General features: G+C 43.6%; 1 protein-coding gene across 9 annotated transcripts in view; it reads left to right on the top strand.

Annotated features, from left to right (window-relative positions):
* The window catches only part of ANO1 (anoctamin 1), an 83,807-nt gene that overhangs the window by 27,801 nt on the left and 39,957 nt on the right, over positions 1 to 16,049 (top strand). For all 9 annotated transcript variants that reach the window (XM_063333049.1, XM_063333048.1, XM_063333046.1 and 6 more), the window contains exons 2-5: positions 6,586 to 6,764; positions 10,498 to 10,824; positions 13,065 to 13,163; positions 14,705 to 14,856. In XM_063333049.1, the coding sequence (XP_063189119.1) occupies positions 6,657 to 6,764; positions 10,498 to 10,824; positions 13,065 to 13,163; positions 14,705 to 14,856 (686 nt within the window). In that variant the 5' untranslated portion in view covers positions 6,586 to 6,656. The remainder of the gene's footprint in view (positions 1 to 6,585; positions 6,765 to 10,497; positions 10,825 to 13,064; positions 13,164 to 14,704; positions 14,857 to 16,049) is intronic.

The raw sequence follows: 16,049 nt of genomic DNA, 5'->3' as shown, positions 1-16,049 counted from the left end.
TTTCACAAGGTTTCTGTCAGATCAGGTGCGTCCAAGCCTAGGGCTACATACTGCAAAGAGAGTAAATTAATCTTTAAAAACAAAAATAGAAGGGCAGAAATAGAAATGTTGTCACAGTTGTGTGTCCTTCTAACCTTCTTTTAACATGTTGCTGATAATAATAGATCAATAACTTTAAAGCTGTAGACAGCCTTCCAGGAAAGCTGCAGCCCCACTCTAGAGACCCGCCGCGGGTATGTCAGTACTGAGAAATACGGCTAAGCGAGCTGATGTTTCAAATAATCCTGCCAGGAGCTGAATTTTTCTCCCCCCGTGTGACGGGAGTTGGTTTCCAGATTCCCAAATACTGGCCACGAAGGCTCTGAATGGGCTCTGCCGTTCAGGCTGATGCGAAGTGCTAACAAAGTGGTCAGCGTCAGCTATATGAAGATTGTCCTGCGTTAAAAGTATTTTCAATTCTGTAAAGGAAACTGTCCTTGGAATCCAAGTTTTATTTCGCTGTTCAATCTTATTCTTTTTTTTTTAAATGGATTGGATGGTGACCTCCTGTTTGCTTCATTAAGGTAATACCCCGTACAGACCTAGGCTACGGCCAAGTTTTAAAAGAAACACAAAAGCAAAGGAGATGGGTGAGTTCCAGGGCGTCCTACTTAGCGTGGTGCTAGAGGAGATCAAAGGGGCAGGGAGTCACCTCTCTGCAGGCGGGGGGACAGGAGGTGCCGACATCCCTGAAAGCCTTAATCTTGCCCCGAGGGTAGGTCGGTTGCCTTTTACAGCAGCCCTTTGCCTGCCAGGCCAGTCCGTGGTATTAGTGCAACCTCCTGCATCTCCAGAAGCAGTTGTAGAGGCAACATCTGGCTGCTCGCAACTGGGGAGAGGCCGGGGAAAACGTAAATCAAATGATCACAGATGTGGATCTAATCAGTGCTTAACTTCTGGACTTTGAACGGGACAAAAGTTCAGGACGTGGACGAGGGCTCCTTGGAGAGCACTGTGGTTCCTGACCGGGCTGTTGGTCTCGGGCCAGTGCCTCGTAAACAGGTGTCAGCGTCCCAAAAAAGATCTCCCCTCTTCGCCAGCAGCGGGTATCCTCACTGGCTGTCCCGTGGCACAGCTTCACGGGCCAGGAGGAATGACCCATAGGGCAGGAATGAGACGCGCTGGTGGGGTGGCATGCTGAGGCTTCCTTGACATTTGCCTTCCCTTATTTTTCTCGAGGACGAAGCAGGGATTTCAGGCTCCAAATCTGACAGCCTTTTAACACATCAGTAGAGAGAAAAAAAAAGCCCAACAAATAAGAGGAAGTGATAGGTGAGTCACTTGTGAGAATTTATTTTTTTCTGCTTCTCAGCCCAAGGATTAACCTGTAGCTTTGAATTTGGAAGATACAAGAAGTAAAGAAATAGGTAAGAATGTGCTGAAGGAGGATTCTGCTGCTAGGGGGCAATATATAGTAAGCAAAACCACACTAAGGTGTTTCCTCTCAGTATCTATCACAGCTTTTTTTAAAAAGAACCCCAATCCAAAAAATATCCAACATATTGCATACACTAGCATTTCTTCTGCAGAAAGAGCATAGCATAAACAAAATATACAACCTATATTTATAAGTATGTATGCTTTTTTTTCTTTTTAAACAAAAATATATATATATGTGTGTGTGTGTGTGCATGACTTCCTTAACATGCTTCTTCCTCCCTGTCACAGTAGGGTCGTTACCAGTTCTGGGACCTGCACACAGCACTTCTACTTGCTATTTCATATGGAACACGTGTCTTCAGTTTAAGGAATCTAAACCCCATATGGTAGTATTTCTGAAGCTTTTTTGAAGAACTGGTGTTATGGCTCCTTTAAAACGATTCTTTCAGGGAACTTACCCTATGTGATTCTTAATTTTTCATTCTGGATGCTGTCACAATTTATGTAAGGCAAGAAGATAAGAACGTGGACATTTGAAAGTCTTAAATGACACGGTCTTGTTCTCCTGCTTCTTCTTTATTGAGAACAACTGGAACAGCTGACTTAGATGTCTTTGTGACTTTTTTGTTCTAGCCACTTTCTTAAACATACTCCCTAAAGAAGAAAGCAAGGGGAGATAAGAGAAACGAGCTTCAGTGAAGTCCCGGGTTTCAGGTTGAGCAGTGAAATGGTTGTTCATTTGTTTATATGTGCTCATGCTGCCTTGATGGTGCTCGTTTTAGAACTAGCACAGGATGTTTCTGTAAAAACTGCATTGTGTGAATGCAATTTTCCATTTTTTTTAATGAAAATTTTTTCCCCCCAAGAATATTCAGTGGTTATACGTGATTATGAATATAATATTAATAAGCTATTAGATCGAGTCTGAGGCAAGCATTGGATAAAATACACCCATTTCTAGAGCAGATTTTCCGTTCTCGTTCACCTGGTCACCAAAGTCCAATGAAGAAGCACTGTCTAAATGAGTAACAGTTATAGCATAATATGCCGAATTTCTGTGGTGGAAAAGTTAATTGTTAATTAATTAGCATTAATTTTTGCAAGAAGAGTTTGAGGACTTCCACAGCTGCAACTGAAATTTGAACAAAGGAGCAGGTGTTTGCAAGTTTGAGGGTTTTTTTAATTAATATAATCCCGTTTCCCGTATTGTGCAGAGTGAGAGACTCATTGGAGATTCAGGGGGAGAAGTAACAGGCGCGAAGACGCAGACCCTCCTTACTGGTGTACTGCACTTGTCTCTTCTGATCTCTTCATTCACCAGTTTCTCTCCTTGTGCTCTCACCTCTGTGATCCACAGAAGTTTATCTGCTTCAGATGAATATAGCGTTTGCTTGTTTCGTACTGGAAATGGCACAGAACTCGTTTTACCTGGTGCATTTTACGGAGGAATCCTTTCGGAATGGCGAAGATATCTCTAACTTGAGCGCAGTTCGCAAGGTCATTGTAGCGTCTCCGTGCTCTGAGTTGCAGCTGGTGGCTCAGCGTCACCCACGGCATCCCAGGATCTCTGGGAAGACTCCCACAGAGAGCAGAAAGGTAGCTTGGGAGCTGCTGCAAACATCTGTTTCTGTTGCCTTCTTTTTCTTGCCCTCCCATGTTACCTCACTCCTAACGAAAAAGGGACAGCTATGAAGATATGCGTATGGTCACGTATGGCCGATCCTAAACACAAGCGCTGCCTCAACGCCTGTTATTATGTACACAGGGTCGTTAACAGCAAATACAGGAATTACCCGGCACTGCCGACAGGAATTACCCGGCACTGGCGGCACTAAGGAAGGTAGAAGTTCTATACGTGTCAGATGTTCACCCAGTACTTTCTCTAACCTGGTTCAAGGGTGGGATTGAAATTGGTATCAAACGCTTTTCAGCATTCTGCACTCTTACAGGACGGGGATGTTTTGAGACAGGCAAGGATTACTTCAAAGTGTATCATTGTATATTGTATACTTGGCAGGGTGTTCTGCGCTTCGTAGCAAATATTGGGAAATGACAAAGCGATACGTAATAAAGTGTAAAAGAAGCATCAGATGGGTCTGAGTCTATGTTCCAGGAATATTAGGACCTTCTTCTGTCTCGAAATCCATAGGTTTCTGAACAACATCAGCTGTGGATATGGCGGAGGAAGGGCTGACTGGTCATGTGGCTGTGTTGAAATACGTTCAGGGCTTCTTCAAGTCTTTGTCGTAGTGTTGTCTGGTTAGTAAATAGCAGAGAACGGGTTAGTCAATGTTAGCAGGCAAAGCTAGCAATTTTCACAATACTCTTCTTCAGCTCCCAACAAAGAGATTAAGATGTGACTCCAGCTGAATTAGGACATTAATGTGCTTTGTGCTCTTCCTATTACACCAACTACCTTGCCATAAATAATTCTGAATGTGAATTTATTTTGAGATTAAATTACTGTCCTTGTTTAATATGATTAGCACAAAATAGAGATTCGTGTTTTTAAGTCTTTAAAATACTCTATTCCATATAAAAAGATGTTTTGTGCTCTGCAACAGAATGTTTTGACGTCTGCCAAATCAGCGTAAGTGAACTAGTTATAATCCCCGTGCGTTTGTAATTACTAAAGTGGTTTGCATGGCTTTACTTAGTATTAAATCCTGACATCATCTGTAAGTACAGAAATCAAACTTGTCGTAATTAAGATTATATCAATGAAGTTCTCACATTTCACATCTTTTCCAGTAGTCCTACTAAACCAAAATTGTATGATTCATTGCCTACCTTAAGTATTTGTTCTTTCCGATATTGCCAGGCTACTGATGTGTAAACAGAACTGTAAATATGTGCCTGCGGAGGGGTGATTGTTTGAGCTTGCACAATAGCACTGAATCATTGCAGCAGGTCCCCTTGTTCTGTACCGGGGACTTGACAAATGCTGCTCAGAAGTGCAGCTCCAGAGCACAGGGAGCTTGTTTGGACTCAGCGAAGCTTGTGATTTTTCAGCTCTAAACATATTCCATCCTAATTGTAATTTCCAAACTAGCGCTGAAAAGCTCACAGGTCTATTATGAGATAGGCAAAATATTCAGATTCATAGGCAGTAAAAGGTTCTTCTCATCGAATAGAGAATTCGAATGTAATCTGCTGAAGTAACTAGGCTTCAGTAAATAGGCAGTTCCTAGGAAAGCAGGCAGCTTGTAGAGAATCTCTTGGGGCAGCAAATATCCCAGATACAGGAATTGAAATGAAGATCTGCAAACTGGAGGTGTTTGCAAGTTCCAGAGAAGCATGACTGCTAATTCCAGAGAAGCATAGCTTTCATACTAATAATGTTTATCTTACTCTGATAAACTCAAGAAATGTGCCAAGGCTTTGGCCACACCTTCTTCCTCTGGTGCCACAGGTTGTTGTCCATGCAGACTCCTGCGTGTTACCATGAAGAACCTGGATTGCAGGTTCATGTGGTGCCCTCCCAACATTAAGGTTGGGTCAGGTTGCTTGGCACCATGTGTAGTTAAGCTCTGACCACTTCCAGGGATGGACGGAGATTTACAGCTTCGCTGGGCCTTTTCCCCATCGTGTGATCACCCTTGTTGCTCAAGTTTGTCAATGTCCTTCTTGTGCTGGGGAGCCAAAACTTGGCACAGCGCTCTAGCTGTGGTCTGGCAAGTGTCAAATAAAGGTGAAAAACGCTTCCCTAGACCTACTGGCTTTGCTTTCTTGCTAACGGAGTCCAGTGTGCAGCTATCCTTCACCACTCGAGACAATCACTCCTTTGAACCTGTCCACCAGGACCCTTGGGTGCTTTTCTGCAGAGATACTTTCTATCTGGTCCACCCCAAGTTTTTGCTTGTGCTTGAGGCTGGTCTGTCCAACTGTAGGACTTCATGCTTGACTTTCTTGAGTTTCATGAGGCTGCTCTCAGCCCATTTTTCCAGCCTGTTGAGACCCCTCAAAATGGCAACCTTACCCTCCAGCTTATCAGCCATGCTCCTCAGTTTCACGTCATCTGCAGACTTGTTGGGGAATGAGATTTTTCCCTGTCTGTTCCTTCCACGTCATCCCTGAAGTTCAACCAAATCCAGACGGGTAGTTTGGTGAAGAGGAGGAACATGCTCTTAGGCTAAGACATAGCTAATTAAAATGTGGTCTCTGTCCTCACCTCATCATAAGCTTAGTGGCAGCTCTAGGTAGGAGGGAAGTATTTTTCTAATGGGCTTAATCTCTGCAATTTCTGAAGCTATCTGCTGCTATCTGCTCCAGAGACAGTGTTGAAGTAGTTGCAGCAACAGACTGGTGTAATGTAGCTGCTATTAAAGCACGCTCCTCTGTGTGTTTTCGTTGTTTGTTTAATTTTGGGAAATTTAATTTAGTATCCATTCAAGGCTAAATTCTAAAATTCTTGCTTTATCTTCAGTCTTTAGAAAAGCAAATTCTGGCCCTGTGTGATTTAAAAAAATGGCATAATGCTGCAGTATTTCACTTCAATGTCAAAACAAATCACATCTTGGAAAACTTTGCCTTCTCTAGCTGGCATAAATGCACATATGCAGACACTAGTTTGCATTTTATAAGTTATCTGTTCGCTCAGTCTGTAAAGAAATTTTTACATGAAATCCTTTAGCTCATCCATATACTTAAATAATAAGTGGAAACAGTATGGGTCCCTGGCAGGTTGAGAGGGAGGAAACCTCTGACTGCTAAAAGAATGGTTCAGTGTATCCTATGCAGTACGTAGGTACTTGAGGGGAAACTCACTGCTTAATTTTTCAGCATAGGCGAGTGCTTATTGAAGGAGAAAATGCCTACTGAAAAGGGCAAAACACCATGGCACCTATTGTCACCAGCTAATTCTGAGACTATTTTTTCTTTTTTCCTTCTCTTAACCATTCTATAAGACAGTAAACACGTGCTGAGACAGCACTGCAGAAAAGAAGTTACCTGAGCACTCCGGAGGAGGAGGAGGAGACCTAGGTAGGGCTGTAGAGGACTGCGGGAAAGCTGAGAAGGGAGGCATGGAGAAGGGGTGGGAGCCCTGCACAAGGGCTTGTTGGCAGAAGAAGGCGGGAACAGGATACGTTTCAGCTTGGCTGGCTCTGGGAGGAGCAAGTGTTGGGATTAAAGTGTCTTGATGAAATTGTTCCTTTTCTTTTCCAGACGCAGACAGTGAGTTTCATGGGGTGGATTTTCTGCCAGAAGATCTCAACGAGGCTCCGGAGGAGACAGGAATGAGGGTGAACAAGAAATACTCCTGTCTACCTGCTGAGGAGAAGGGGATTCACATTATCAACATCCGAGCTATTGAGGATATAGGCTATGACCAGCACGAGAGTACTGTGAGTACAGGACTTGCCTGATGTGTCATAACCGGCAATACTGCGCTTTACCCCTTTGCTTATTTCTCATTCTCTCCATTCCCAGGATGCTCTGAAATCCTCTCCCCCTCTTTTTCGGAAGTGCTGAGAAGGATTGCCACCAGGCGCAGCACGTGCTAATTTAGTGGGGCTTGTTCTTTGAGGTGAAGAAGGGAAGCCAGGGATCCTTATTTAACCTTTAGCGTGACAAGGGGTTGGCTGTTCTCAGAGTAATCAATCTGGCAATAAGGCTGTAGCAACCTTCAAATCTCTTCGCCCGTATAGAGTAGAACAGAAAAAACACCTAAAATTTCATGTGAAAGCTATTGTTAACATATGCAATGTTAAACTAATACTCTGTAGAACACAACAGAGGTTAGATTTCCAGGCTCATTAATAGTGCCTTGGTTAAATTCTTCAACGCCAATTTTAAAGAAAGTTAGTAATGCGAATACCCAACAGGATTAGGAATTGGTTACGTCATGAACACATAAAGGGGAGTTTATTCAGGTGAAGGAATTGAGGTGGAGTGGGCTATGTAACAGATCTCGCTGGGGAAAGGTGTACCAGGAAGAGAAATACTTGGTTTATTGTGCTTGTGCTTAATTAGGATGGACAGCAGAGGAATAATTCTGTCAGAGTGTAAACATCCCTCCTGCTGTGGTAAAACTGAAATGTCTTTTCAGCCTCTCACTTGAACCAAAGGGACACACGAGCCTTACGTGGTCTCAGTCAGCACAACTCCCTCTCTATGGCAGTGTAGCAGCACCGTGAGAAAGGATTAGTACCATTCTAATGTGCTACTAATCTCACCATTTCCTTCTTTAAAACAGGACCAAGAGGCTTCTTTGAGTCTTTTGCCTGCATCCCTTTCGCGGTGGGATGTAGCTATTCTCATGTATTAATAAACTTCTTGAGGGTTTAGTATCCACGGTGCAGCACCTTCTCCTGAATTGTCAGAGAGTCCTCACAAGGGTCCGTTTTTCAACAGGAAAGTTCAAAGAAAGGGGAAGAAGCTCTCAATTCAGTTTCTGCAGTGTGACCTGTCCCCTTCCCAGTGGCAGTGGCTCAAAGAAACAGAGAAACCAGGGATTTTCAGTGCCGCTTTTCTCGGCCTCCACCCAAGGGGTGCTCCAGGAGAAGAAGAGCTGTGGCTGGGAGGTACCGATCTCTCCTGAGCTCCCCGGGCGGTTAGAAACATCTGGCACACTCACTGCTCTCGTCTTCGAGAGCCATCTTCAGGCCTGCCCGTTTCCTTTATTTATTAGGTTCCAGAACAGAGCAACTAATTGCCGTCCCTCATAAAGTCACTCCAACAAGGGTGGGAAGTGGTTGGGCTCTGAGTCTTTTGCCTGTTTTATCTCCCTCCGCTTACCTGAACATCTGTCAGTTCAGCCCAGTCTTTCAGAAATTGATGTTTCAATTAATTGAAACATTAATTGAATTAATTGAACATTAATTGAAATTTTTCAGAAATTGATGTTTCAATAATTGATGAATTAATAAGATCAACACATCTTTAAAATGAAAATTAAATACAATTAGTTATCTTAAAAGAAAGCCCGGTGTTCCTGTTTCTTGTTTACACCAACTATTTACTTTGAAGAGGTATTGTATCCTGAAAATCCAGTTAGTTGCTATTTCTTAGTATTTTGTTTCTATAAAAATTTGCAGGACTGAGTTGCCTGCCACAAGCAGGCTGTCAGCTTGCTTTGAAAAAAATGTGAATTCACGGGTGCATGCCATGAATCATGAAGCAATCAGAAAGTAATAGTTATTAACGGTCTTCTATATTGTAGTTATGCTCAAGAGCTAAGGAGGACTATCTAGATAGATAGGGCACAAACATGAGCAGCCTGTGCCATGTCGTGGCTAAATAAGACAGACATGGAGCAGGGGAGAGAGGGAATAGGACATGGTGGCAGCGAATGCTGTATTGTTTTATGATGTGTTTTATGATATATTTATGTATTTGGAGCAAAGGGTTTAGGTTAAATGGAAAAGAGAGATGGGATCCTGAAAGAAAAGGAGAACCAGACAGTAAAGGCGGGCGTGGAGCAAAGCGGCGAGGGGCCGAGGAGATGGGGACCTGCAGCCAGGCTGGCCCTGGGCAGACGTGGTCGAGTCAGGCTTTGCCAAAGCTATGACTCTTCAGGGATCCCGCCTTGGCAGGCGGCTGCTCCGCGTCCTGCCTGGCATCTCGGGCTTCTTGCTGTCTGCCGGTCCTCCTTGCTGGGCGTTACTGCTCTGCGCTCGTCTGATTGCGCTTGTCTAATTACTTCTTTGGTGGGCTTCTTCCTCCCTTCCAAATGCAGGAAAATGGGGTTTGCTGCTGGAATTTGTTGTCGGAGGAAAAAAAGGGAAGAACAGACTGTCCCTTAAAGAGAAATTTATTGATTTATAGTTGTGGTAGCGGGGACCTTCCCTCCCCAAAGCGATGTTCAGAGAAGTATGCAAATTTGTGTAGCATTGAGTGGGTTTCAGTGAAGTTTTGGCTATATCGGTCATGATAGACTGTGCAGTAAGCTCAGAGGCTGCCCTTTTCATCTGAGGTTTAAAAATTGGATTGTCTTAGAAACAACCATTTGCAAATAACTTACAGTCATGGTTTTATGCATGAAACAAGCAGGAGGTGTACACATCCCACATGGGGTTTTGACCAAAATGGTTTGCAACTGGTGGTCAATTGCTATCATTTGGAGCACAAGTCCTTTTCCTTACGTGGAGGCTTTACGTTCGTCTGTAAACTTAAAAGCCAAAAAATGTCCATGGTCCCTGAAAAGCCGCTCCTGTGATTAGTATTTTGGTAAAAAACAAACGCAAGTTACTAGTGAATTCTCACTTTTTTTTTTAACGGTGCGTGCATTTCCAAGAGTAGAATTATGAATTATGCATGAGAAGTGAGAGTGTTATTGAAAGTAGAATTGAATAATTGTTAGTACTGTTTTATGTTTCTACAGTTGCCCTGTGCGGTTTTCATATAAATGCTTGGAAATGGAATTGCGTTTTAAAGCCTTGCATTTCTTGCATCTTGCAACGCCTCGCACAGTGTTGATTCAAGACAGGAGTAAAGCCCTTGCCACCATCAGATGGCAAAGCGGCACAGGTTTTACAAGTGGGAGGGGGGGGAAAAGTGATGAACTCAGTAAGCAACAAACCCACTTCCCTGGCTACGGTCCATCTGCATTTTTGGCGGCGCTTCGTGACCAGCTGGCTCCCTTCAGTCTGTATCTAAGATGATCTCTTTCTCAGATGATACAAACTTGCACCGATAGATAAGAGAAGTGAGAAATGTTTGCACATGATATTAATCTGTTTGTCAGAAATGAAACGCAGATGTCTTGGGTGGAAAAGGACAGATGATCTTAGTGGCGATTAACCCCCAAAGGAGAAAACCAAATCCACCAAGTAGCTGATTTATGAACTAGTGTGCTGGTAATTAGATTAAATCCCAGTTATTTTAGCTATTCATTTCTGGCCCAATAAAATCCCAGCTGGCTACCAGTAAAATTGCAAGTGTTAACTTGCAAAATTGTTTTGAGTAAGTAGCATGGGGGGGCTCCTCCCGTATGCCTGCTGTTTGAAGATAGATCATTGTGTGCTCCAGGCAAGGAGGAGTCCTTGACACAAGGATCTGGTCTGTCTGGTGTTGGCGTGTGTACTCATTATTCTTCTCCTCTCACCTTCTCTCCACACCCCCGTTCCCTGCTTCCAGTTATTAAATTCCCTATCCAAAAATCCAGATGCTGACTGCAAATATGGACTCTACTTCAGAGACGGCAAGAGAAAAGTTGACTACATCCTAGTTTATCATTACAAGAAGTCCTCGGCAGGGAAGACACTCACCAGGAGGGTTCATCACAATGATTCAAGTGCCCGAAGCACCAAGCAGGACCAGCCGCTTCCTGGGAAGGGAGCGCAGCTGGAAATGAGGGAAAGTGAACCTCATGTGGATTATCACGAAGACGACAAGAGGTTTCGCAGGGAGGAGTATGAAGGGAACCTTGTGGAGGCTGGTCTGGAACTGGAACGCGATGAGGATGTAAGGAACCATTTCAAACGGTTAAAGATAAGGAGTGTAAGTGGTGGTCAAATCCTGGGAGATGCTGAGCTGTTCCTGTGAACCTGGCTCTGACCAAGGTTACACAAGCTCAAGTCTTCCAGAATTTGACTTCAGTTCTGGCAGCACTGTCCTCGCCCACCAATTTAATTCGCTTCACAGGAATGGGCCGCGGTGTTGTTAATGCCCCAATGAGGTGAAGTTTCGTACTTTTCTTGGCCGGGACTCGTGGCACGTCCACTATTGCAACACAGCATGTTGATGCATTGCCGTATCTAGAAGGGAGGCTTAGATTGCTCTCCACGCTAATCCCAGCTTGGTGGCTTTACGCTATGCTGCGGTTTGGATCCACTGGTAATTCCAGTTCTGAAAAATACCCGATACAGACAGTGACATTGTTGTAGCTCAGCGTAGACTTCAGGAGAATTCAATCTGTTCAGGAGGTTCTGGTGCATGCTCTAGCTCGGGCACGTGGGTCTGTATTACAGTTTGCTCTTTCCATTCTTAGATATGAACAGTACAGCTTGTAACGCCTTTCACCTGTACCCTGAAAACAGTATATTCTATTAAAAGACCATTAGACTATATAAAAAAAAAGATGTGTGTGAAGTACTGCCAGTGTGTGATTAGTAGAAATAGCCACAGCCGTATTAATTTCAAAGAAAGCTATTACCATTAACTGATCCAACCAATATGCCCGAAATTCCTGTGGGAGAGGGTAAACATTTATGCTGGTTTTATTTACAGGATCTAAAAGTTGAGATTAAACATCTAGACCTGTGATCAGAGTGTTAAAAAAATAAATCTGCCATCTATTAATCACAAATTACAGGCATGTATGTAATAGTGTGTGTATATATATGTGAAAAGTATATATTTTGCATTATATAATGCAAGAAAACCTTTCACTTCTCTGTCCCCCAGGTGAAAATAAGAATTGCTTTCCATCCAGCTTGCAAGTTGGGGTAGTAAGCTGGAAACGTGCCTGTGCCATGTCGTAGATATTTAAACCCTTTGCAAGATGGGAGGTCGCCACCTATGGCATGTAATACAATTCTAAATGATGCAGAAGGGCTCAGGGTTCGAGCCAGGCCGCTGTAAAAGTGGGAGAATCCTGTTCCTTCAGTCCGAGAAACCAAACCAGATGAGGAATGTAGAGAGACGAAAGCGAGCCGCAGGGATTTACATCAGCTCCCGTTTCCAGCACGAGGGGGAAAACCTGCAGTCGTTTGGGCTTGAAAAGCATGCCGCGAAGTTGCGTTGGAGGCCTTACTAATTGCAAAAAAGAGCAAAGGTTTCTTAAGCAGATGATGTTTGCTAAGTTGCTTAAACGCTCTTCAATGAAGTAAATTCCAAGGTGGTTGGGAAGGCTGGCAGTTACCTGTGTCCGCTGAGTAACCGATTTCTAGAAAGCCACTGTGGGATATTGCTGCGTGAAAGCTAATTATAATAAACTGTCCAAGTTTGTAGAGCAGCAAGATTAGAAAGATTCATTAAAATTTCTCTCTCTTCTGTTTGCTGAATGCCCTGCTAGTTTGATATCATTTGTCCAGTGGCTTCGAGATGATAATTCCCCTGGGAATGAATAGGGGTGTACGTGGCAGTGCCAGAAGCAAACGCCCATGTCCAGCCATCTAGAACAGAGCTCGGAGACCTGCTGGGATCCATGCAGTCACTAATAGTATCGTTAATGTTTGTCTTCTTTTTTTCTTTTTTTTTTTTTTTTTTGTTTTGTTGAGTTCTTCCTAACCGTTTTCCCCATTAAAATGCGTAGTGTTTCAATGTTTAAGTCACATCTGTATCTGAGGCTGCTTCTTTCTTACTGCGGTTCTGGGTCCTTTGAGATGCAGAGGCAGCAGGGACTCTCTCATTAATTACAACGCGCTCAAGAAATCATACCGTTTGGCTGGATGCCTGTGCTTCAGATTTAACTGGCTTACCCTCTATTTGTGTCCATAGCCATGAGCTTTTATTTCCCAAACAATTTTTATCTGTTTAACCTTGTGGTAATTGTTGTGGAAGACAATAGCGTTTTGCAGTCACATTTTATAGCAGCTCAGCACAGGGAGGGGTTCAGCGATCGTCCTGTTGTTAGAAACTAGATGTCTCAAATGAGATGTAGCGTGTTGGCGGTAATAGACTCTTCCTTAAATATGTCTGAACCACAAGGGGAAAAATAATTGCCTCTCATCAGTAACCTTTTCTCTTGCTTTTTTTTTAAGACTAAAATCCATGGGGTTGGATTTGTAAAAATACATGCGCCGTGGAACGTATTGTGTCGAGAGGCAGAATTTCTTAAGCTCAAGATGCCCACAAAAAAGGTGAGTCCTGATCTTTTTCTTCCTTCTGGAAGGCACGGTTTAAACATACGCTCATCTCTGAGCACCTTACAGAGGTAGACTTCTCTTTCCACGAGCATTTTTAAAATAGCTAATTAATCGGTACAGAAAATGAGTCACAAACTTGCTTGCTTGGGACAGCAGAAAAAGAATAAATGGAAGGAGGGATGGAAATCAGGAATTCCTGCTGCTACTGTATGCGATGCGAGGGATTTCGTACGATGCCTTATCCTCTCAGCGTGTTTCAAAAGAAGAGGTTGCAATTGATGGTGAAATTTATGCGTGCGTTTTGGAGGAGTTTTCTCACCCGAAACGCTAGACGGCTAAAAATGAACATCCCAGTAACAACTTGCATGCAGTAGTCTCGCTGGGCTTAGCGACTATTCGTATACGTCGTTAGTCATGTTTGCAGGGGTTGGGACTACACAACCACAAAATAAATTACCTTTCAGAATATTTGAAATGTCATTAAAGAAATGACAGTATATTTTCATCATGAGCTAAATTCTATATCATCGGTGATAGATGGCTACCTGTTCAGTGAGCATAGCTTAGAGATGGATTAATATTTAAACACATACTAAGTGCGTGTCCCAGACTGCGGAGGGAAGTCTATAATGGAGGAAGAGACAGTCTCAAAGCCCAGCGTCACTTATTACAACACTGAAACCACACTTTTGGTTTGGATTTCATATTAATCCCCATTATTGCCTCACTTACCACCGATTTTAATCAGAAGTACGATGAGATAAAAAGAGTCTGTTGTGATCCTGGGGTTAAAGCTGCTTTGCCGCAAGAGAAAAGTTAGGGTGGGCCTTTTGTGAGGGTTTTTTGTGTGAAAAAGGCCACTTAAGCCTGCAGGCATTGCCCAGGAGAAGCGATGTGCCTGAGAACACCTTCCGACCCCTAGAGCCTTATTTCCAGCATCTTCCTGCGGTGGGAGCCTTGCCCTGGCTCTGCAGATAGTTTTTGTGGCTCAGACAGGGAAGCCTCTTTCGTGACCTGCTAACACCATTCCTGCTTTTAGAGCTACGGAACTGCAATAGACCGTTCGAGATATTTTGGTTCCTTTATACGGAAGAGGGGAATCTCCTGAAACCTGCACAGTATTCCCAGGAAAGCCCCCTGGGAAAGGAGACCACTTCTGTTCTTTTGCCCAGGGGCTCTGTTGCTCCTTCATTTCTTTGTCCCGTTGCACCAAGAAAACAGTAGATGCCAGAGGAACGGGTGTCTCAGGAGTCGGTGCCAACAATATCACCATTGAACATCCCAGCCTGATTATTTGGAATCACAGGTCGTGTTTTGGCTCGGAGGAAGAACAATAGGCTTCCTCTGCTTGCTTGTTTTGACTTCCCCATCCATCTGTGTCTTTCTAAATGTTTTTGAGAAGGTAAGCTACACTCCTCGATAGCTTGTTGTGATGTATTTATTTAATTGATGGTTTATTCCTTACAGTTCACTCTCCCTTATGGATTAGCAGAAAGCAATAAAAAGTCTCGCTGTTTTTCTCTTTGCCCACTCAGATGTATCAGATCAATCAAACCCATGGCCTTCTGAAAAAGATTAACTCTGTAATCCAAAAAATAACAGAGCCCATCCAGCCAAAAGTAGCCGAACACAAGCCTCAGACAGTGAAGCGCCTCTCCTACCCCTTCTCCAGAGAGAAGCAGCACCTGTAAGTGAAAGCTTTCTGTAAATGTTCGTGTCAGCAGGGTCCAGCCTTTCTGATAGCAGCTAAGGCACAAAAAGGTGAAGGGAAAAACAAACGCCAACGCTATGTTAGTGAAAGAATATTTCCATTTTGCAGTAATTTTACTTACTTTTCTCCCCCCCCCGCCCACTGTTGAGGAATGAGGCTTTGTAGAGCCCCCCTCTGAAATCTCTGGGCTGCTGTTGTGGCATATAATGCCTATCTATAGAACCATACACATCAGCTGTTAGACTGCCAAATACGATTTCTCGTGTGGTTTACAATAGTCTCTTTTCCACGTGAAATAATAAAATGCGCAGTAAAACTTGTAGCCAGAGATGCGGGTTGATAAATTTCAGAATAATTTCATTCATCCGGCAGGGGCAGCTCACACATGTACTGCCAGCCCGCCCCTGTCCTTGGGAGCGCTGCGAAGTCCGTGGTGGCTTCGCCGTCCATTTCAGATCAGTAAGAATAGCTGTAAACGTGGGTGTAGGAAAAAATCAGAAGGTGGGGCCCAGCCAAAGTTTCGATTGCCCTGGATTGCTTTGCTGCTGCTCTTCCTTGGCCAGCATCCCAGCGGAGAAGCTTTGAAGACCGTATTTATCTATGTGCCAGCTGGAACAAATAACAGGCCTAGGGCAGGATTTCTTCACTGTACATACAGGGGTTTTAGTTTTTAATAAAGGGATGCAGAACACCGATGGAGTTGTGTATTTTAGTTGGGCCAGTCAACATCTGCGACATTTGACATGCTCTTGGACTTGAAGGAAATATATTTATATATTTATTGTAGGATGTTCCTACAACGACAGAGCCTGGTGGCTCAGCGAAAGCCGCGAAGATGCTCCTTAGCTCAGGCGTGGCTGTGCCTTACCCTGTTGGCAGCGGTGGGTTTTTTCAGTGAAACCACCTGTGTCTTTGCTGAACAAGGGAGGCAAGAGCGGCCTCACAGGGGTTAAGGTACAGACAAAACATAAAGATCATTAGGAGAAATTCAAGGCCAGCAGTGGCCAGGAATTCCACTTACATGAGCGTCAACAGCCTCTTTTCTGCAGAAAAACCTATAAATACATAAAAGCAGTGAAACATATAAGCAGCCTCTTTAACATAGGAGAGTTGCAATAGACTTTCTTTTTAACGAGGTTTCTACAAGCTATTCTTTAATGTTAAGCTGA

This window comes from Chroicocephalus ridibundus, chromosome 4 (assembly GCF_963924245.1).
Source record: "Chroicocephalus ridibundus chromosome 4, bChrRid1.1, whole genome shotgun sequence".
Lineage (NCBI taxonomy): Eukaryota > Metazoa > Chordata > Aves > Charadriiformes > Laridae > Chroicocephalus > Chroicocephalus ridibundus.
The sequence above is the reverse complement of the archived record's forward strand: the minus strand, read 5'-3'. Positions and strand labels throughout refer to the sequence as shown.